Raw genomic sequence first — 24,313 nt, 5'->3', positions numbered from 1 at the left:
TTTTTTTTTTTTTTTTTTTTTTTTGTACTGGGGATTGAGCCTGGGGCACTTCACCACTGAGTGACATCCCTTTTTTGAGGCAGGGTCTTGCTATGTTGCTAAGGCTGGTCTCAAACTTGTGATTCTCCTGCCTTAGCCCCCAGGTTGCTAGGATTATAGACATGCACCATTCCTCTTGATAAGAAAGTTCCCTTGATAACTTCAGCTAGGGAAGAAGTCTGATAGGCAGAACTTTTTGATTTGGAGACAACTTACTTTTTGGAAGCTCTGTTCCTTACTAACTTTGTGGCTTTGGACCACTTTTTGTAAACCTCAATTTTTTCATCTGCAAAATAGTTTGAATAGCCTACTTTTATATTTTCTAGGCTTGTAAATTATACTGTAGTTTTGCATCTTGGGAAGACTTGTGAGTATCATGAAGTTTTATTCACAGTAAGATGTTAAGCTACAAAGGTGAGCCAACGAAGAAATACAAACCAGTCGCAGACGTCCCTGGTACATAGAGAGCTTCACTGTGCTGATGGTGGGAGTAGCTTGATTTGAATACTCTGATGTGTACCCAGATACAAGTTAGACAGTGGTGATGAGCAGGTGAAGCCTTGTCATCAGTGTTTTGTCCTGCTGGTTCTTGTCACCCACATGGAGATGTGATGTATGACCACTGGAAGTTAATGCCACATTCCAAAGGGAGGTACCTTTCTCGCTGGTTCGAACCCATCTGTTCTCCCTGGAGTACAAGCTGATGTTAAGCAGGAACTGTGTCAGCGCTGGGCAATTGCCTTCACATGTTTATCTGTTCCTTTAACAGGGTAGAAGAGGCTGGCCAGGACCCCCTGGAACACCAGGCTCCAGAAGAAAGACAGTAAGTGTCCTAGACAAGGAGACCCCTGGCTCCAGAGCTTACATTGTCATTGAAGGCTACAGACAATTCTCTCTCATGTACTTTTAGTCATGACTGTGGCTGATTGTGGGGATGGGGGGAATGGTTGCATTGAGTCTCACTATCTTGGGGGCCCGAATTAGGATATTGCTCAGAATAAGACTGGTGAAGGACTTGGGAGAGCCTCTTAAACTGGAGAGGAAAGTGTGGATGCAGGAGAAATTGCCATCAGGAGAGACTACCCAAAAGAGGGGGGAAAAAAAGCTTCCAACAAGGGGGGTTCAACATTTGGTCTACTTCAAGGCTAACTGTGATTGCAAGGGATGCCTTTTCACAGTCCAAAGCCCATTCCTTTGCCAAATTTTATAACTATATGGTGAGTCTGGAAAAAATGGAAGAAAAGCGGCCCTGGTTTAGGTATATATCTGAGAGGTTAGTTAGGTTAGTTCTTATGGAACTCTTTGTGGGTATCTTTTTTTTTTTTTTCATTGTTTTATTTTGTTGGGTTTTTAAATGAATACTTTTAAAAAACTTTTTCTGTGCTTGACTGCTTAGAAAAGCACAGAGATTATAAAAGAAAGTCTTTATCCAATAAGCAATAATTTAAATGAAATTCACATGGACACCTGCATCAGTCTAAATTAAACCTATTTTATCTCATTTTGCAACATTTTCTTTTCATTCTTTGGTTATCCAATCTCTCCAAGTTCCCTCGCTTCCCCCTCCCCCCCCCCAAAAAAAAATGTTTTAAAATTGAGTACAAAGAAAAAGTAGTTGAGGATGTTGCATTTATTATACATTTTACTTTCTGAGCAGAAGTGGTTCATAGAGCTAGCTATTAGACTCCATCAAAAAAAATATATCTTTGTGTCTTGAAGCCTACCCATCTTCTTTGCAAGGGAGAGGAAATGGAAGGAAGAACTGAGATTACATTTAAAATGGGCAGAATTGGATTGCTGGGAAAGCACTTCAGTAACGCTGTTTTAATGTGTATAAAGAAATGCATTTGCTATTCATTTCACTTTCTAAAAGGGTGTAGGCTGCTTACATACCCCTGGAAAATATTTTCAATTTAAAGACTATCATCCAGGAAATCCTGGCATGTGAGAGTGTGCATTTATTGTTTTATAGCCTCTACAGACTAATGCAGTGTCGCCAAGTAGTACTGAAACCACAACTGCTAAGAAATACAGCCCCTTGTTGAATTGCAGATTCAGCCAGGTTCACAGGAGTTAGAAGCAGGAATTCCAGTTCAAAAAACAGCAAAGCAAAGGTGTTTTTTTAACATGATTGCTCTTCTGTGCAACTCACCCCAAAGAAATTCAAATTAGAGAAACAAACAGGACCACAGCTTCAGACCACAAAGGATGGCAAATACCAGCCAACTACTTTAAAATCTGGACCCTAATGAGGAAAGGTTTGGAGAGTTAATACACATCAACTTACATCTGATAAGCTGGGATCAGATTTCTCTAAAAGTAACTGGCACTGTCCAGAAAGCACTGGTGAACAAAACCCAGAGGCACTGTGGGTTTGAGAGGAACACAATTAGTACAAACACAATTAGCAGAGGAAGAAGGGTAGGAATGAGAAAGTGAAAAAGAGTCCATCTGTATTATCTACAAATCCAGCCAAGGCCCACAGAGGCTGCAAACAATGAGGATGGAAGACACAGTGCCTATCACAGCACAGAGAGACCAGGACTTTAAAGGCTTCCTGTGAATTCCATGAATCTCTTCAATGCCAAAAGCTGGGAGGAAGATGTAGCCCTAAGGTAAAATAAATAAATAAATAAATAAATAAATAAATAAATAAATAAATTTTGATAAGAAAGTGTTTGAGACAGCAGCGTATCTATATCAAAGCTACTGGCTCAATCTCATCTACACCTCCCCATAAATTCTGCAGTCAACAGGTGCTCCTATTCAAAGATGGCTAAAGGTCAGAAATACTGCTAATTCTTTTATGAATTCATCAGATCATTAATCAGCAGCAGCTGCATAGGAGAGAAGAAAAATCATTACCAACAGGTAAATAAACCCTGATTAGAAGAGGGATGATTCAAGGAAAAAGTACAACTCTGGCAAATAGTTCTTCAAAGTCTCAAAGAAATGAAAACAACATTATTGCTTTAAAAAAAAAATTTCAAAGAATTGACAAGACAATAGGAAGGGAGAGAAGCAAACTGGTCATGCTCAGGGGCAGTGGAAGGACAAAATGAAGCCCTCTACAATATAGTAGAAAGGTGACCGCTTGATTTGTCATTCCATTTTCGTTTTTTCCTTCTATTCGAGTAAAATGTAATATTTCAATTAAATTTAAATGTAATATTTTAATTTAAAATAGCATGAAGAGTGTGATCCCTCTTTAATGCAAAGTACCACTATTTAGAATTTATGCATGGAGAATTTGGGATGATTTTAAAAGACTTATTCTGTGTACTTTCTCTATTTAAATATCTAAAAATCAGCATATATCATTTTTATAGTATCAAAAAATACTTTTATTTTTTTCATTAGGAGAACTTTCATTGGATACCATTTCCTTTTTCCTTTTTCTTTCTTTTCTTTTTTGTGTTCTTTTTTATTTGGTCTAAAAAGATATACAATGACAGTAGAGTGTATTTTGACATACTATATATACATAGAGTATAATTTAGTCTAATTAGGATCCTATTATTATGGTTGTACATGATGTAGAGTTTCACTGGTCATATTCATATATGAACATAGGAAAATTATGTTGATTGATTCCACTGTCTTTCCTAATCCTATCCCCTATCCCTTCCTTTCATTCTCCTCTGTCTGATTCACTGAACTTCTATTGCTTTAAATAGATATTTCTGCCAGGCACAGTGGCACACCCCTATAATCCCAGCAACTCAGGAGGCTGAGGCAGGAGGATCACAAGTTCAAGGCTAGCCTCAACAATTTAGCAAGGTCCTAAGCAACTTAGTAAAAAACATAAAAAGGGCTGGAGGTGTGGCTTAGTGGTAAAATGCCTGTGGGTTCAATACCCAGTATAAATCAATCAAAAATTTAATTAAAAATAAATATTTCCTTTTGATCAAAATTATTGTCTTTTTATTTTCCATATTTCTATTGGTACATTGTAGTTGTACATAATGGAGGGATTTGTTTTTACATATTTATACATGTTCACAAAATAACAATACAATTTGCTCAATATCATTCCCCATATTTCTCTTTTCCCTCTTACTTCCTTTCTTCTACTCTACTGATCTCCCTTTGATTTTTCATTATTATTTTAGGAAGAAGAAAAATCTATACCATTCACTGCAAAACTGTGAAATATAACCAGGCCTGGGATATAGCTCAGTAATATAATGCTTTCTGAGCACACACAAGGCCCTGGGTTCAATCCCCAGCACTACAAACAAAATTATTTTAAATGTAGGTTGATAATGAGCATTCAGGACTTCACAGTGCACTAAGATCCTGCTGATCTAGTAAGTGATTGGAGGATGGCCAATAGCGGGATGTGGCATGAAGGGCCATCATTGAACTGATTTGACATTTATCCATTCAACAAACATTTATTTAGCATCTACAATGCACCAGCAACTCTACTAACTATCAGAGTTATAAACTCAAATAAGAGGTGATCTTCGCTCTCAAGGAACTCAGAACCACGTAGAAGAGCCTGATTTCTCAGCCCCAGTCCTATTGGCTTTTGTTGAATCACTCTTCATGTTGGGCTCTGTTGGAGGTTAATGTCACCACTGACCTCGACTCACTATGTGCCAGTATTACCTCTGACTTGTGACAACAAAAGTTTCTCCTGACTTTACTAAATCCTTCCTGGAGAAGGGAGCTAAGCACCCCCCATTCAGTTGAGAACTCTTGGTGTTGAGAGAGGCTAATTAATTGTTACCATAGTTGCCGCAGTCTGGCTGGGCACAATTCACCAGCCACTTATCAAGCAGAAATGAACTTTATTTTTAGAACACACGCACCACAGGAGCTCTTCAGGAATTCCCTCAGAGCCCAACTGCCACCACCGGCTTCCCGAGCCTCTCAACCCCCACTCCTCCCGCTCTTGAGGCTGATTGGCTGGGTCGCATGGGCGGAGCCAAAAGAGTCCCCCAATGAGCAGCTCCGGGGTATGAAAGGGCGGGGAAACAGCCCAATGAGCATCACTGCAGAGGAGCCAGTCAGCTGGCAGCTAGAAGTTTGCTGGGGCCACTGTGAACCAATCATCTGGAAGTTTGCTGGGGCCCCTTTGGCTGTGGCTCTCAACAACAGTTATATCAGGAGACTTGGCTGGACTGGGACCTGAGAGGCAAGGAAGAAGGACCAGAGACACAAAGCAGCAGTGCAGGGGCCTAGGTGGGGTTGGCTCTTTCTGAACCACACTTTGCTTGCTGAGAATTAGAAGAGATTCTTGTGCCAGAGCTAATGAGAAGCAACTGTAGCCTCAAACCAAAGCATGTCTTCATTCCTGTTCAGTCCAGAGGCTGTTAGTTATGCTTGGCCCTTTTCATCCTTCTTGGCCCTACTATACAGGCCTCCTGAAGTGCTCTGGTACAGTTCAGCCTCATTGCGAACCAGTAAGAATCTACCAGTAAGATTCAATATTGTGATGTTTCACCATCTTGCTTTATTCCTGGTGATTCTCTGTCCCAAATTAGTCCACACCTATCTAGGAAACTGAGTCCTGGAAACATTTAGGAAGCCAGACCGAGGAATTCAGGGGCTAAGTATCCTGTACTGGGTCCTCTTCCCTTTCAAGTTCTTTCTTGATGTGCTCACTCATATTGGCTTCAAATATAAGTCCATTAGTGTGGATGTTACCAGAACTCTACCCGCCCTTGGGCAAACCACTGGGACGTATTGAGATTTCATCTTTCATTTACAAAACATTTGCAAAATCGTGTTTTAACCCATTTCACTGTTTGTTTGTTTTCCTGTCTCTCATATCTGCCAAAGTATCTCTCCCATGACTTTCAACTGGAGCTTAAACCCCAAATAGCCATTAACAAAAGTGAGAGGCGATGACTTCTCAGTGTGCTCCCATTACTTGTGCGACTGGTGGATTAAAGTCTGTCTCCTTGGTTAGATTTAAAAACTCCTCACTAGGGACAGGACTCAGAGCCTGCTCACCATGACCTAGCTGTGGCTTGGGAGGAGCAGGGACTCAATAAACATATGTTGCCATGACTCATTTTACTCAAGCCCTTTCAAAAGCTGAGCTTAAAGACACAAGAGAACCAGTGTTCGTAGATGATGTTTCAAACATGGTGACCATGAACCAGAGAAATACTTTTGAATGTGGACATCTGCTCTGTATTCCTTAAGGTATAACAGAAACTCTTTATTTTGCTGGAATACAAGGTTTATTTCAGTTTCTCCTACTGCAACTGGATGCATCTACCTAAAGCCTAGGTCTGACCAGAGACACTTCCTGCTCCATGAACCCAGTGGCTTCTGAGGCACATTGTACCAACCCTTTACCCATCTTGCTACTTCCCTCTCTTTTCACACCTTTGATCCCAGTGGCCTTATTGTCTTCACCAAATACTTCATCACCTAGGCCATACCCTGGGCTGGAAAGACTTCTTACATCCCTAGGATGTGAGACTTCTACCCGTCTTTTTAAACCCATATCAAAAACCTCTTCCTCCGGAAAATTCTCCTGATTTGACAAACTGAATACAATTATTTCTTTCAAATTCATACTTAAATCTTACCACTGTTTATGACATTTTCCATAATTATCTTATAATATTTATCTACCTACAAAACCTAAACAACGAAGATCTCTTGAGGTCAAAGATTGTGCATCTGTGTATGATAGTTATGCTCCTCTGGTACCCATTTAATGTAATTTAAAGAATAGCAGATATTTTGTCTGAATGGAAGTATCTACTGGTTGATGTTTTTAGTAGATATTTTTTTTCTGAATGAAACTGAAGTGAATTGAATTGGAACAGACAAAACCCTTGTGCTGAAGTAGTAGAATCAGCTTGTTGTCCTGACAGAATTTAAACTTTGTCTCAGGATGACTCACCAACTCACAGTCTTGTTTCTCAAATAACAATAGGCTTTAAAATCTGATTAGCAGAATTTAAAGCCTGCAGTACTGGCCTCTCCAAGAACATTTCAAATTTCCATCAAGACAATGTCATCTGATGTTTACTGAATTTTGTAAACCCTGGATGTGAGTTTTGCTAGACCCTTAGTGAGTTAGACAAAAAAACCAAAAAATGTTATTGTCTCTTGACTTGCTGATTGATGAGAAACTGATATGGAATATACCCACACTCCTAACCCTACATAGAGTAAGAAATCCACTTGATTATAAAGCACCATTATTTTGGTTGGATATTTTATTAATATACTGAAGTAAGTAATTATTGAATTCTAGGTATATTATTTGGCTTCTAAAAAATAAAACAGTTTGAAAAAAATAAAAATAAAACAGTTTGGCTATCTTTAATTTCTGAACTTAATCTATTACAAAGTTCCTGAAGCCAATTCTCCCAGTTTTTCCTCTGGCCTCCTGCCTTTGGCTAATCCACTCCTGATTTCTGGCTTACTTGGACTAGCTTGGGGAAAAACAAAAAGAAATAAAACTCGAATCCATCAATTATACAGCTGGTGAACAGCTCGAGTAAAAAGTTTAGTGGAGGACAAACTATTGACCACAGCCTGTTCTCATAAGTATCTGTAGATATCAGTTGTCTATGATTTCAATTACCTAGTGCCCTAGGATAGAAATTCAGAGTTGGCAACATGTTGCTTTCATGGTACAGTAATAATTGAATGTTTTAAGCACTGTGTGGGAACTATTATTTATGTCAGTGCCTCAAAGTTTCCATTACTAATTTAAATCATATATAAATAGCATATTTACTAAATTAAAAATATCCATTTTCCCCTCTTGTTTTAGGCATCTCATGGCCGAAGAGGACATACAGGCCCACAGGTCAGTGATTCTTTTTCTTAACTCCAAATTATCAATATTTTATGTCCAGTCAAGGACCCAGATAAAGGCTCTGTAGTCTCTTTCCAGCCAAAATGTCTTTTGCTTTCTGATAACATTGATTATGCAATAAAATGTTGGAAAACTTTTAGGCTACAATTTCAAGAATTCAAATTTCAAAATAAAATGAAAAGTTGAGCACTTTAGTTTAAAAAAACATAAAAATTAATGACCAAAGACAGTATTTAGCCCAATTATTGTTAAGTTCAGAACTTTATTTGGATTTCAAGGAATCTCCATACTGCTTTCCAAATTGGCCACACCAATTTGCAGTCCTACCAGCAATGTACAAGTGTACCCTTTTCCCCACATCTTCGTCAGCACTTGTTGTTATTTGACTTCATAATGGCTGCCAATCTTACTGGAGTGAGATGGTATCTTAGGGTGGTTTTGATTTGCATTTCTCTGACTTCTAGAGATGGTGAGCATTTTTTCATGTACTTGTTGATTGTTTGTATGTCCTCCTCTGAGAAGTGTTTGTTCAGGTCCTTGGCCCATTTATTGATTGGGTTATTTGTTTTCTTATTGTTTAATTTTTTGAATTCTTTGTATACTCTGGATATTAGGGCTCTATCTGAAATGTGAGGAGTAAAAATTTGTTCCCAGGATGTAGGCTCCCTATTTACCTCTCTTATTGTTTTTCTTGCTGAGTTAAAAACTTTTTAGTTTGAGTGAGTCCCATTTGTTGATTCTTGTTTTTAACTCTTGTGCTATGGGTGCCCTATTAAGGAATTTGGAGCCCGACCCCACAGTATGTAGATTGGAGCCAACTTTTTTTCAGATAACTCAGTAAACAAGCTTTCTTTTAGAGTTTTGTTCAATTAACTCTCAACCCTTACTTACAATTTGTAGAAACCCCATATAAGTCAATAAAATACAATGAAATTTTAATACAAAGTGCATATTCTGAATATTTTGTTCAAAAATTAGATCAAAAGCCATATGATATCCCCTTTGCACATATTGGTGATACATTATACATGCTTTATGAGCCTATGATATTTCTCACCAGAGAAAAGAAGAATTTTACTCATGAAATGAATAACTAAATTAAATTGTAGCAGATTTCTTTTCAGAAAACAGTAGTAGTACATGCAAGTATAGAGGAAAAATAACTGTTATCCTAGAATTTTAAACCTAACTAAACTATGAGTGAATGTAAAATAGACACTTTTAGACAGACAAGGAGAGTTTACACACACACACACACACACATACACACACACAATTTGTTTTAGTCTGTTCCTGATGCTATAACAAAATGTCCTAAAATGGGTAATTTATAAACAACATAATTTTATTTCTTAAAGTTCTAGAGGCTAGGAAGTTCAAGATCAAGGCACCAGCAGATTCAATGTCTGGTGAAGGTTTGTTATTTCCTCTGCTTTTTGCCATACCCTTACATGGTAGAAGGAGCCCACAACTTCCTTAAGCCTCTTTTATAAAGTCTTTAATTCCATTCATAAGATTGGACCTCTTATGATGTAATTACCTCCCCAAAACCCTGCTTCTTAGTACAATCAGTCATATGAAGGATTAAGCTTCAGTGTATGAATTGAGGGGTTGATCACACACACATTTAGACCATAGCAAACTTCAAAGTTAGACTTCCCAAAAAGAAGAGTAAATCCAACAAAATGGCATGAGATAAATGAAATGAGATGGAGAAAGTGTTAAAAAATCCTTCTTTCTGATTTCAAGAAAAAAGTATCAGTGATGGACATTTAATCCCATCCAACTGTATAAGAACTGAGATACAAACCTAGGCTATCCGAATAGTTGCCTAAATGAAGCTTTTCATAATCCTTTTTTCCTTTTGGGGGTGAGAATTTTTATCTGTGACAGAGTCCAGAACAATGTGAAGAGAATGCTTAATGTTTTCTCTCTAGCTATTTCATCTATTTGATTATAAATATGATATAGTAAGATACTTGGAGATGTTTAAAGAAAATATGAAGCAAATTCTTAGTTATTTTCAAGCCACATGCCCAAGAAAGATATAGCATAATACAAATTTTATTGAAAAAGCAGGGGTGTGTGTGAATGTGCACATACATTTAAAGACTGGAAGTAAATACACCATATTTCTGCTTGGTAACTATTTGGATTTTTATTTTCTTCTTTGTATTTGTCCTTATTTTGTATATTTTTGTAAAGATCTTCATTGCCATTATAACCACAAGAATATTAACAGTCTTACACTTAAATAAAATTCTTAGGAAATAGCATTAATAGGTTGATTGTTTCTCACCACAGGGAAAAACAGGCATTCCAGGCCCAGATGGACTTGAAGGCTCCTGGGGACTTAAGGGCCCTCAGGTATGTGTCAAGACCAGTCAGGGTGTGAGACCATATAGCAGAATCTGGGTATGGAAGAATTTGAAGCCTTGATAGAAACCCTCAAACCACCTTGCAGAATTACAGATGTTTAAAGAATTTTCAAGGTAATGAAGTAAGGAAACAATACCATCTTGACTTGTAAAACTTGTGAAACATTCTAAGTTTTGTCCCAGTTAAGAGGTGGAAAGAGTTTGAACATATTGGGCAGCAGTCCCTGAAGGTTTGGTTTCTGGGTCCTTAGGATAATCCAGGGAGACCTTGAGCCAAGGAAAATATTGAGCCTCAACTCTGGGAATTGTGGTCAATTTAGCACAGTAATGGCTCAGTGTTACATATCTGGATGTCCGTGATGTAGAAAGATTGGCTGCGCTCTAGGAAAGAATTGCTCCAGATACAGCTGGAATCTTCTGCGTGGTGATCTATAGTGTGGCACTCAGCCTGTCCTGTCCAGCTCACTTCTCCAGGGAGAAGCACATTTTCCTTTGCAAGGAATAAACCATAGTTGGCTCTTTACATGGATCACATGAGAAGAGAGGGCAAAATGTAGCCTATAGTAAGGATGAGACAGAAAAGGAGTAAATGCTGATATTAAAGAAAGAAGCCAGACCACCAAAAAAAAAAAAGATAGACTTTCTTTCCTTTTCAAACTAGTTTTGAAAGCAAGAGAAATAAGTGTATTATTTGGCACATGTAGGACAATGTGGTTTGGATAGTTTTCAACGTTTTATGACAAACAGTTAGAAAATAAAAGCATTCTATGTTGGCAGCTTGGTGTGTAGAAGTTCAGCAAAATATCCTTAAACATCAGAAGAGAAACTCACTAAGATTTCCAAGCAGTAAACAGTCTTCCCCTTGGACCTCTATCTCTTTCTAGCTTGATTGCTTTTCTTTGTTGTTACTTACCAGCTGAGGAGAGCTCGATTTTCTTACTTTTAAGTGAGAAATCTTTGCCACTGGGAATGTGGGGAAGCATTTCAATAGATTCACTGCCTTTATTTCATGCTAAACAAAATAACACTACAGCATCCTCCTTCTATTTTATAGAACATTACCTCTTTCACCATGTAATTTAAAAGGTGAAGCAAAAACCGAATACAGCATGAAGGTTTCTCTCTGCATAATATAAGGAATCCACAGTTAGTAGACAGTACAGTATTCCAAAAGTAGACATATCTAAATTCCATCTTACCATTAGTTTTATCTTCTTTATGACCCATCTTCAGTGTGGTTATTGAAATAGAATATCTACTTAAATATTTTGGTTCCAGATTTGCACAATTAGGGATTTTTTTTTTTAACCTAAGAAATGTATGGGTTCATAGTACAAAGATTTTGAGGACAACTAGACAGCAAAACTGAAAAGCTCAACTGTTCAATATTTCGTCCAGGACCCATTCTCTTTGTCTGCAGATGCCCAAGCACCTAAATTTCAGATTAGACTCTAGTGTCTCCACACAGATGAGGGGGGAGCTTTCGAGATTTAGATGGACCAATGACGTCCTTGGAATTCTCTTTCCAATTTCTGTCCGTGTTGCTGGCTCAGCATTTCCACTTAAAAAAAAATTCATAACCCACTTGAATCAAATGTATGGAAGATGATATGTCATGAGCTTTGTAATGTTTTGAACAACCAATAAAAAAAAAAAAGAACACACACACACACACAAAAATTCAAGTAAATATTCAAGTGTTCTCTTTTAGGGAGAAAATAATACTGAAATTCTGTGTGTTTAGGGCCCAAGAGGAGAGGCTGGTGCAAAAGGAGAAAAAGGAGGCCTGGGAATGAAAGGCCCTCAGGTATGTAATGAGAGAGAAAGCGATGGCCTCTGTTTTTGATCTTGGCTTTACTGTGGATGTTTTTGTGTGTTCCCCTGTCCCCTACAGGTGGAATTATTTGTAGCCTGTGAATTAACATCATGTCTTAGTTTGTCTTCAGTGCCACATGTGGTGGCTATATCACATTCTGGTTCTCATCTTGCAGAGGGAGCTGTCATTCTGTCAGGCACAGAGGTGGGAGATCATGTCTAACTCTCTTTTCCTCCATTGCTCAGCTGAGGTCAAGGATTCCTCCTCTGTGTAAATCAGGTTACATCAGTCCCCTGACCTCAAGTCTCTTAGGACATCCTAGCACACTCAGGATACAGACCATTATCATGACTCTCAACCGAAGAAGAGAATGGTAGGAGAAGCTTCTGGGGAAACTGTAAAACATTCCACCACCTGGGACCCTCCCCAAATCATGTAAATCAGAATCTCTGGAAGTCTGGCAACGCTATCAATCATTCTAAATTCTCCCCAGGTGACTCTATTATATACGCAGGGCTGGGAATGACCGCTCAACATCAACCTGTCTCTGATTTCAAAGTGCATGAGAATCCTCTGGAGAACTTGTTAAAATACAGATTCCAACCCGGTAGTTCTTGGTCAGGGCCTGAGATTCTGCACTTCTAATGAGCTCCCAGGTTCTGCTGCTGCTGCTGGTGGTCTCCCATCCACACTTTGAGGAACAGGCCCTTGCTTGTTCTCATAGTCTGTGATTTGTTTAGCTGTTTGTCTATCATCTTTGCTAAGATTTTTAACCTCCATAAGGTCTAGTGTTTTATTTACAGTGTCTCCCCAGAGCCCAGAACAGTAGTACCTGGCACATAGAAAAGAATAACACATATTCATACAGTGAATCAGGCAGTAAATGAATGAATGAGATACACATAGGACTTGCACTCTCCATTAACACTAGGATGAAGGGAATTCATTACTTTGCACCCTGTTGGTTAAATGGGGGCAATGGCCCAACACTTAAGTGGCTGTGCTTATCATCAGAATATTTAATAAGCTATTTGCATAAACTTGTATCACATGACACGATGTGTTAAAGCATATTAATAACTAACTGCTCATGAAGATGTTTGTTCCCAGTTTCAGTGACAGTGCTCCTTTGAAAAGCATGAATACTTTATAATTTTACAGTAGTACTAAATTGATGAAAATAACTATTTCGCATTCACATCCTCAAATTGTTAAACACTTGTTAGCACTACAAATTGAAATTTTTAAAAGAAACAGTAGCAAGTATTTTACCAAGGAAAACATTTATCAGGTGATTATCTCATTAGTTTATATAAAATATTGAAACATAGGTGGATCAAAATCCAAAGGTCTTGCTTTTTAAATTTTTGTTCTAGAATCCAGTATGGCATTCAACTGGCTGTTACGCTAATAACTTTTCCATTTTTCCCTATAGTATATCTCTGTGAGTGAGACCCTTTAATCTTTCTTTGGCAATATTGGTCATAGTCATAAATCATTCAACCCCTTGGCATTTCCAGAATTAGTCAAGACGTACCACTCTTCTTCATTTATCTGGCTGGAGAATGCGATTTTCCTTCTTGGTTTAATTTTCATGAAATACCCTGTCAACACAGTGAAAATGCTGTTTCAAAGATGTGTGGATTTTTCTGATCCATACATGGTGAATTGTTTCCAATGGAAAACCACAGAGATGAACACCATCAGAGGTACAGGGGATTATTCTTTATTGGCTCTGTAAACCCACTGCCACAGGTTTCATATTGGTGTATATAGCACACAAAGACCAGCCACTCTAGTGGAATAAGATGAGCACTTTCTAACAGTGGGCTTGAAGGATTACATCAGGATGTACATTTAGAAAGGGGATGTTATTACTGTTGGTGTTCTGAAGCTCATGAACTTACACGGTATTAGGATGCTCTGCATAAATCAAACGTGCCGATCCCATCTGTGACTATGATATTAAAAAAATACAATTCACAATGAAAAGGAAGAAAGTGCTTTGAAAGGAATGGCATATTGTTCTGTACTTCCCTTTGTTCCCTCTTTGATTTCCCTTAAGATCATATCCGAACATAACCAACACCTAGAAGAACAAGGAAAAACTAGATCCAAAACACCAATTTCAGTTGGAGCTATAATTATTCTTCAAACATTTATGTTATCTCAATTAAATAATCACCAGTGGCATGTGCAATATCAAGAAAGGATGGAATTGTTCAATGCAAATTGGAGCACAAAGTAGAATTTCTGTTATTGTCTTTACAAAGCATAGTGCAGTGGTCAAGAGCACAAATCTGGAGCCGGACTGCCTGGCCTTGAGTTCAGGATTTGTACCTTACTAGTTGTGTGATTTGGGCAAATTCATTTAACACCTCCGTGCCTCATTTTTCTCCACTGTAAAATAAGAATACTACTAGTAGCTCCCTCATTAGAGGTTGTGAAAATTAAATGGTCTAATATGTGTAGGTGCTTAAAACATTACTTACAGTAGTAAGAACTACATAAATGTTTGTTATTACTACTATATTGTGACAACATTACCTAATTTATCAGAGGCATTTTATGCCCAAAGAATGTGGGTCACTGTTCTGAGGAAAACCAGATTAGTAACATAACAATATGTAACTTATATCACAATCCTCAGGTTTCGCCATTCTGTATAATCTAAGTTGGACAGTCCTTCAACCATTCCTTTCACTAATTTGACAAATTACTGTAAGTGTTTTCTGTGTATCAGGCCCTATACCAGGATATGAGAACGAATCCAATATAGATTCCAGCTTCAAGTACACCTAGCCTCACAAAAGAGATTCATGCAAACAAATAACTGAGGTGCATTGTACTGAATTGTTAAAATAGAATTATACCCAAGGTAGAGTGGTGGGAGAAAGGATGGACTTCAATGGGGAGATAAGTGGATCCCATTTTTCAGAATGAGGAGTTATTTTCCAGGTCAGCAAGGAAGAGGTAGGCACGTAGTGAACCAAGTTAAATAAAGCAATCCATCAAGGTGAGTTTGGGAACCATTAAATAGTATGGTATTGTTGGAGCACTGGAACATGGGGTGCATGGGAGAGCACTTGAAGGTAAGATTAGGACTGTCTCACAGACTAGCGTGGTCAAGACTGGCATCTTCTCAAGTGTCTTGGCATTTGTCCTTACATTAGTCCATCACTTGCTGGCCTCTTCATTTTTGTTTTCTCAGACAAAACTTATATCCAACTCTTATAGAAACTGAGCATTTAATCCCCTTGTTTCTTAGCTTGATATTTGTTGGTTATGAGTTTTTGCAAGATTTTACCCTCATGCGAACAAAAAGCATGGAGTGGTCAGCATTTCTCTTAAGTGTGAGGAGAACCTGCACCTCTTTGCCCTGCCCTGCTATGCCCCAGCCAAAGTTGAGATATCCTTGGCAATGAATGTCCCAACCATCGATCCCAAACTCCTAGTGCCATATCTTCTAATAAGATGCTAAGGATATATATTTTTAAACATTTGAACTCTGAACAGTTCCTTTCTATCCTCACTTAACACTAAAGCATTTGTGGCTGCCAAGGGCAATGAAACAGATTCAACACAAGCAAAACACTTCCACCCTGAGTCCCCATGTTGGAGATTTGATTTAGCCTCAGCCGCCTGCCTCAAGTTTGGAGACTCACATTTTTAGACCTCTAATCTAAGCTGGTGCATGGATGTAAGACCTTGGGAAGTCTGTCTCACACATGGACCTCAAAATAGCAGAGTGGCTGGTACTTTAGAGTCAGATAGAATGAGGTTCAATTCCCATCTCATTCTCATATTAACTAAGTGATTTGGGGTAAATGCCTTGAGAATCTGTTTTTGATTTTAATTTCTCGCTACGTTGTTGTGGAAATTAAAGATTTTATCTCCCACTTAGCACAGTGCCCTGTACAGAATAAAAAGCTCCATAAAAGGCAGCCATTACAGCAAAGCCAATGAACCTTTAACCTCTAACTAACACCATTGCCCTCAGCTGCTCTTTATATTCCGTAGCTGTTCTTGATGTTAAATCCAGGGAACTTTTTGGCTTTGATACCCAGGGGTGCTAGGAAATTTTCTCCTTTCCTTTAGAAACTACCAAATGATCTTTTTATCTAACACCAGTATTTGAGTAGGTAATTTATCTGGATAACCATTCGTTGAAACTTGAGCCCTATTCGATCAGTCACAAGTCTCTGTTTGGTACTTTGTAGGATCCTGCATAGGAAACAGAATGAGGTATTTTCTGATTTGCTGATGACAAGGTGTCTTATATGTATTCATCCATTCATCCATCCATCCATCCATCCAAGGCATCTTTTATTTTGGAGGTTCTTAAATCATGATAATTTCTCATTCTACTTGTATGTGCTTTGGGTGACTACACATGAAATAATATCCCAGAAATCTTCTCTACCTCAGAGTTCTTTATGGAAAGAGAGCTTGTAGGCAAAACTTCCAACTGGTACCATGTTGTCAAGGATAATTAGAATCTCTTTGCTTTTTCTCCCTGTATTACATGAATTTACATGGGAAAACAACCAACTAAGCACATTATTCCTTCCCTCCTGAGGATCATTCCTGAAAAGACAGATGGGTGGATGGATGGACGGATTGGTGAGTCCTAAGTACTGTATGGTGTTCCAGATAAATGAAGTCAATAGGATTTGCCTCATCCTTTAGGAAGTGTGCAATCAAGTCTCTAGTAAATCAGAAAGAGAAATAAATCAATAGTTACATACAGAGTAGAGTAATCGGTGAGATGAGAATGAGACCTAACCCAACAAGCCAGGAGGTTCTGCTGTTCTTCCAGGAACAATGATGCTGCCAATAGTAAGATTTTTGGAAGACGGGGATTAAACTACTCCCCGTTGTCTGACTTGTAGTTGAGTGGTTTGGAGAAGTGAGCAATAAGGAGGGATCCAGGGTGATTTTAGAGTTTCTGGTTTGGGTTTCAGCAGGAGTAAAGGTGACAGCATGCCTTGATGAAAAGAATATGAGACTAGGAGCATAATTTAAGGTAAATATGATTATTTTTATAATTGCTCCCTGTGGGATATCCAATAGTCATTTAAATAAATGAATCTGGTGTTCAGTTGAGTGGTTTGGACTCAAGGTACATTTTTTAGGGGTCATTATGTAGAAGTGGTATGTGAATTTTGTGTGGTAGGGTACTAGTTAAGAAGGGGGTTAAAATGAGGGAAATAGGGGAAAGGATGGAGATTTAAGAGGCAAAGAATAGGAGTGTTTGAAGGTTAGTGAGAGGACACTAGAGAGGGCCCAGGAAGGTCTTGGTAACTTGATGTTACAAAAGTTAATGGAAAACTTTCAAAGAACACATGATCAATCTCAAAGTAAGGGCAGAAAAATATTGATGTGGTTGAACACGAAGGTCATGGGACAGCTCTGTGCCATGGTGGAAGAGAAAGTTCAAAGGAAATGAATCGAAAGCTTTCTATAGAGGGTAAAGAAAATGAGATTTTCCTTTTAAATAAAGGAGGAAAAGAGATAGGGGATTATGGAAAAATTATCTTCCTTAGCAATCAATTTACTGTTCAACAATCCCGCTTATTAGGAAAATGTTTTTTATGTTCCACTCACTACATTTTTTATTTTTTTAAAGAATGAAAAGGTTAATGTGGCAAATTTTTTTGTTCCAAACAAAATTAATTTGTTAAGCATTGTGCTTATTTCACAGAGATTAGCTTATTTACTTTTAAATTATAGCAACCATGATCAAAAATATTGTGAAAATATTTTAGTTCACAGATGTTGGGATTACTTAGAAGTACCTGTAAACAGCTTTGCAAAAAGATATTTCTCTTGACATATGTTTGGATATCCCAAAGGAAAAACCTGATCCCAAGTGCTAATAACAGAGGAAGGCAAGTTGTGCTGTCTTTGAATTGGGATTTAAAAATGTTCAGCCCTAAAGCTGTTCCAATAAAACATGCTTTCTAGAATGTTGGAAGAATTTACTTCTCTTATGTCTAATAGATTTTCCATTTAGATGCATATTATGTCTATCCATCTGTTCAAGTTGTGTTATTATGTTTTCAGAAAGTTTTAAAGCTTTTTTTTTAATATAGGTCTTGTATCTTTCTTGTTAAATTGAACTTATGTACTTTGTAACTTTTTTCCCTTTTGTAAATAGGAATTCACTTATACTTACTTTTCTCTTTTCTAATCTTTTCTGAAACTATTTCAGAATATTTATCCTGTACTACCTGAGTATATTTTGTTAAAACATGAATTGATTTTTAATGTTTTTTTTGGCGGGGAGGGGGGTCATTATTGTTTATTTTGGGACTTTTGATTTGTTTTGTATTTTGTTTGCGATGCTGAGGGTTGAAATAAGGGCCTTGATCATGCTAGGCAAAGTGTTCTACCACTGGTCCCATGCAAATTGTGTTTAGTAAAAATTTTCTTGAGCTTTTTCTGATGAATATTATTTGGAAATAAAGAAGCCAAGCCTGCGTTCAAAAAAAGTAAAAAGACTGATCCTTTGCTTTGGTAGAATGTGTTTCTTTTAAGGCAAATGTCACTTGGAATGCCTTCTTTAAATGTTAGCCATTTTAGCAACATCTGCTCGGAGAGCAAAATTGTGAGAACCTGAAATCTCTTTGGAAGAGAAGACTCACGAGGAAGCATAATCATTTAGGCAACATCTGGCATGACTTACTTTATTAATTTTCTTTTATTTACTAGACTTTATTTGACAGCTGCAATACTTTTTTTCCAGAGCAAGAATCTGTACAGCCATAACTCTTCTCGCATCTGTAGTTCATTTTCCTCTTAGAAGAGACACAAAAGTTTTAAGGGGAAGTTGCTTCTATGTTTTGCTATATTTGCAAACCTTGTTTTGTTTCAGGGGCCTCCAGGACCCGAAGGAGAAGCAGGCAACCAAGGACGTTTGGGAAGCCAAGGAAATAAAGTAGGTCACATTCTTTATATCCCCCAAAGTTGGGGTTTTTCTCCTCAAGAGAGCTGTGTCTGGTTGTACTCGCCAGAGCCCTTTCAACACAAAGGAAAACACATCTCATTGCCCCTAAACCCTGGCTTGATTCTTAGAGAGCCAGTGACCTCTAAGGACATGGGTGTGGACCAGGATGAGGTCACGGATTCCAGCTCAGCATAATCTCACGAGGAGCTACACCCAGTAGGAGCTGAGGGATCTCTGGGAGGAGGGGAACTATTCTGGTTTGGCCTTCCTTTCTCTCTCCCACCCTCCCTGCATCTTTACCTCCCTCCCTCTTCTCCTCCTTCTTTCTCTTGCTTGCTTTCTTCCTTCCTTTCTTTCCTCCATTCATAGAAACCTCTGCTGAGCACCTTTTAAGACCAAGGCCCTGTACAGAGCCTTCCCTTTGTCTGAGCTGGAGAATCAGCTACAGGAGATCAGGAATCTTCTTTCATTCCCTGATGCATTCCTGGTGCTTACAACAGTACCTGACAAGTATTAGTGCTTAGTGAAGACTCGATGAATGAATGAGTAAATTTCTAGGTGGTATAATAAATATGATGTGAAAGCCACAAAACTCAGAAAAGTTTCAAGACAATAATCTAGGGCATAAAATAGAGAGGGATAAGGGAATGACATGGAGGTTTAAACAGCATTGATAGAAATATTTCTGGGTTGGAATATATCTAAGAAGATATAGGCTGTGAGTGGGCTTAGAAGATAAGATCTTTGGCAAGCAGAGAGGCAGGATGGGTGATTTGGGATTATTCAGGGAATGACAAATGCCACCCTCTGGCAGGCACATAAAGAACAATGTGTCTATGTGACTGACTTTCTTCAGTAGCCAGTACAGTGCTAGCTATCTACAGGTTGTGAATGGAGTGTCTGAACCCAGCCAGACTTGGAAGATGTTAAACGGGCAACCCAGTGAAGGATTTTGAAGGTAGAGAGCTTGGAAGCCAGGAGATCAGGCAGTACACTCTCACAGCCTCTGGGACAAGCAGAGATTAGGCGACTTCACAGGATGAGGATTCCTGAGTGATGGCTCCATAGGACTCTTCCAACAGGGAACTGTGGCTGGCAGAGGGGCTAGGTGATTTGGGGCTTCCAGCATCAGTGTAGACACCATCATAGATACAGGAAAGTCACAAGGAGGAGTGGGTTTACAAAGGAAGAAAATCTTTTGCTATGGGAGGTAGGTCTGGTTGGAGATGCGAAATCATTGGGGTTTTTAAAAAAATTCCCTCAGTGATGCCTATTTGTAAGAAATGTATGAGAAGCTAGAAGACGATGCTTTATTATGAAAGAAGTAAAAAAAGTTCTGTGAAGAAGAATACAAGAAGGGACAGTCACGAGTATTGACAGGTCCAGAAACGTGGAGGGGAGGAGAGAAGCCATCCGATCCAGTGGCTAAGGATGCTCAAAGAAGAGTTCCCGAAGTGTAGCAATTGAGAGGAGAAGAAAGAAAGGGACCCAGATTGCAAAAGACTGAACCACATGTTCAGGCGAGGAGGAACTGAATACAGAGCTGCAAACTACTCTTTAAAGAAAATAAGCCTTTAGGAGGAGGAAGAAGACATTACTGCCCCTACTGCCAAGGTCTAGGCAAGGTAGGAGCAGGGGGTGTGTGTTTTCAATGACAGGAGAGATGTAGCATGTTTATGATCTGAGAAAAGGAAGGAGGAGATGGAGGAAGAAAAAGCAGAGTAGCTGCTCGAGCACAGAAACTTCTTGACAAAGAGAATGAGGTTGAGGACATAAGAAAAAGAGGGTAGCTGTGTCGGACAACTACTAGCAAGATATGACGGAGGCCAGAAGTCGAGTGACGCAAAGACAGCTGACCGGTCTACGTAATAAGATGCATGGACAACAATCGGCTTCAGAGGAAGGGATTTCTAGGGCGTGTGGCTCAGCAATAGTGGTGAGGAGATGAAGATTTGGAACAGACACAGTGTTGCCTTCTGTCCTGGAGAAGGGTGTCAGGGAAGTGGTGTCACTGGTGACAAAAGTTCCCTGTGCAGTGAGGAAGGGTGTGTGTGTGGCAGACATCATGGATGTGCCCATGGATGTAAGTCAATTATGTGTGAAATGAAGCCACTCCTTAGGGTGTGGTAGAAGGGACTAAAAGAGGAGTAGACAGAAATGGAGCCACCCTAGAGCTGGGTAGAGGTGAGTATGTGCAAGGAGGCAGACACAGTTGGGTAGTTATACCTATGAAGATTATTAATGAATAAACTTGTAAGGAAGGGTGCAAAAATTTGGAAGGAAAGAGCCCCACAGCAAACACAAACCCTCTGGGCAAACCCAGGATGGACTGAGCCCCTAGACTCATTATTAATGAGATAAACCCCCAAACACTTACCCCAAGCTGACTTCAGTAAGTTCACGTCCACAGGGAAACAAGCAACCCAGCAATTAATCCTGCTGGACTCAATGCCTGGCTTACCAGAAACCAAATGTTTGGCCCTGGACAAGCCATATGACTTCCTCTGTTTCTGTAACTTGAAGATGTTCTCAAATTTCAATGTGCATGGGAATCAGTTGACAAGTTTACTTTAAAATACATATTGTTGGACTCCACTAGTGAGACTAATCCAATGGGGTCCAGGAGTTTCCTTTTACACTTGAACCCTGGGTGACCGTGGGCCAGGTGGCCCCAGAGCACACTCCGAGAATCAGAAGATCTCTGCTTCTCTTTCTATTCTGTTTTATCCCCCAGAGTTCGGGGCTGTGGATAATAATCCATTTGCAATTCTCACACTTAGTAGACTTCCTTTCTGTTCTTAAAAATGATTTAGCCACTCCCAAACACTTCAGTGTAGTCTGCACCTAACACTTTCTTTCAAAGAGTACAACATGGACTGGGGAGAAGGCTGGATAGTAACCTGATGGTGAGGAAGTTCGACCCACACTACGTCAACCCCACAGTCAAAGTTAACATTGACAAGTCACGTTGATAGTGTGTAACCTTGATAGGATGTGATGAGATGGTTTTATACCCCTGTGGTCTTCCTCCTCTAAACCCATAATCCCAGTCTCATCATGAGAAAAAATATCAGACCAACTCCAACTAGGCGACATTCTGTAAGATGCCTGACCAATGCTCCTCAAAACTGTGCAGGTCATTAAAAACAAGAGAAGCCTGATAAACTGCCCCAGTCTAGAAGAACCTAGAGACATGACATATGGTATCCTAGGTGGGATAGAGGCGTTTGATGTTCACAACATTTCTGTAAATCTAAAACCATTCCAAACTTAATTTCTATTTTTTTTAAAAGGAGCTAATCTTCCTTTTTAAACCCATGTTGATTTTTCCATGTAGCTGGACTTGCCTGAGATAATACTAAGATTGAGGTATAACCCACAGTAGGTGCTTTATTAGTCAGAGGTTAGAAACTATTGCCAGCACCCTTGGTTGTCTGATTCACACTCGGAAACCTTAAAACTAGCTCAGTAAATCTACCATCTTTGCAGGAGCCTGATGATTTGCACGGATCATCATGGAAAGCCTTTCTGTTAACATTTTTCTGAACAGTACAGAGCTTCCTCCTTGGCTCGTGGTAAGACAGTTTCATGGCACAAGCTGCCAAGAGGCAACTTGCACTAAACAATAAATCAGACCTCTGAGAATTCAACTGTCAGTGGAGGAGACCTCGCTGGCCAACAGCAGCCAGCCATTCCTCTTGTGTCGTTTGCATAACACGCAGCCCCGGGCACAAGGGCCTTGGTGTGTGTGATACACATGGATGCAATTGAATGTTGCCTTCGTGCCATCATTTCTGATTTCCATCAGAAAAGCAACCTAATAAAGACTTGTTTCACTGTGCTCTTTAACAGGGAGAGCCTGGAGATGTAGGAGAAAAAGGAGCTATTGGCTTTCCTGGTCCTCGAGGCTTGCAGGTCGGTTCTGTGATTTATTGGTACTTTTGATCTGACCCTTGGAATCTTTTAGTTCAATAGATGTCTGAATGCTACCTCTGAAGAGTCTATGAAGAGTTTTAGTGATAGTATCTCAGTCTAGCTTTACAGTGTGCTGGAAATTGAGAGCGATATCATCCTCACCTTGGACTAGTTCCTGGGCCAGCTTTTCCAAGACAGTGAATTCCCAAATACCAAAAATCATGGCCAGGATGATCTTGGAGCCAAAGGCTAAAATAGACAAAACTTTCATTTAGTATCCCCTTAATCTTTCTTCCAAACGTTCTTCCCATCAGAATCTCTTTATCAGAAACCCATTCCATCTGCCCCCATTGCTCCCAGCTACTACAAGGGTCAGTAGCCAATATCTAGACATTTTGGAGTTCTTGTTTTTGCCCAGGAAATGGAAAATGGATTAGACCTGAGATATTAAAACACAAAGGCAACTGCTACCTCCATTAACAGTATTCCCAACGCTTTGTCTTTTCATCCTCATAACAACACCATGAGTGGGAATTATTACTCCTTCTTTGCAGATGTGTTTAGTGCCACTATCACAGAAATGTCAGTGGCCTGTCCAGAGGGAGGATCTTGCATCCTAGGCTTCTCATCAAACCCCGAACCTGGCTGTCTTGTTCTATTGTGAATAAGCCTGCCTCTATGTGGGGATTGAGATGTTAGTAATTAATTGCATTTTTCCAGGGTGATGATGGCAGTCCAGGTTATGGTAGTGTTGGACGTAAAGGAGCAAAGGTAAGACACATCTACCCGAAGCTGAATGTTTTCCCTTTACTTTTTATTGCTTGTTTTATTTGTTTGTCATATATGTGTGTGTATATATATATATATATATATATATTCAGTGAATAAAACAATCTTGTAGTTTGAAACGTATTTTTATAATGTGTTTGCTATTGGCTGATATACCATGGGGACATGTACAAGAGAAGAGAATGAGAGGTGCAAAAATTGAAACACAAAAATGAATTCTGTGTGCTTTGCAGGGATGTATGGTTAGGGCCTGACCTGGTTCAGCTTAAACAGGGCCTCCAGTCTTAGCAGTTCGGGGTTGAAGTTTGCTCAGGGAAGCATTCCACACTCTGTTTTAGCCACTAGTGAAAGATTTTGCAGGATTTTTCAAAATGCATTGGGCCAAGTGGTAACTTAAAAAAAAAAAAGAAACAAGAGGGAACTGTGACCATCCACAGAGCAGGCCCAGCGGCCTGCTGAGGGGCAGAGCCGCCCCCCACCCCCAGCGCCTGCCAGGTAGGCGGAACGGTGACCACCGGCAGAAAAGGCCCAGTGGCCCACAGCTGAACAGAGCTTCCAATCCCTCCTGCAAGGTAGGCGGGCCTGCGACCCACCAGCAGAAGAGGAGCAGCGGCCTGCTGAGAGGCAGA

The 24,313-nt window shown here is 39.4% G+C and overlaps 1 protein-coding gene across 4 annotated transcripts in view; it reads left to right on the top strand.

Moving 5' to 3' along the window:
- The window catches only part of Col6a6 (collagen type VI alpha 6 chain), a 154,106-nt gene that overhangs the window by 86,693 nt on the left and 43,100 nt on the right, over window positions 1-24,313 (top strand). For all 4 annotated transcript variants that reach the window (XR_007344131.1, XR_007344132.1, XM_048794213.1 and 1 more), the window contains exons 21-27: window positions 809-862; window positions 7,793-7,828; window positions 10,142-10,204; window positions 11,960-12,022; window positions 18,909-18,971; window positions 22,833-22,895; window positions 23,616-23,666. Coding sequence is in view for 2 of the 4 variants with exons in the window: in XM_048794213.1 (XP_048650170.1) it covers window positions 809-862; window positions 7,793-7,828; window positions 10,142-10,204; window positions 11,960-12,022; window positions 18,909-18,971; window positions 22,833-22,895; window positions 23,616-23,666 (393 nt within the window). In the remaining 2 variants the exon portion in view is untranslated. The remainder of the gene's footprint in view (window positions 1-808; window positions 863-7,792; window positions 7,829-10,141; window positions 10,205-11,959; window positions 12,023-18,908; window positions 18,972-22,832; window positions 22,896-23,615; window positions 23,667-24,313) is intronic.

This window comes from Marmota marmota, unplaced genomic scaffold (genome assembly GCF_001458135.2).
Source record: "Marmota marmota marmota unplaced genomic scaffold, marMar, whole genome shotgun sequence".
NCBI lineage: Eukaryota > Metazoa > Chordata > Mammalia > Rodentia > Sciuridae > Marmota > Marmota marmota.
Note: the sequence above shows the minus strand (reverse complement) of the source record. Positions and strands in the feature narration are given on the sequence as shown.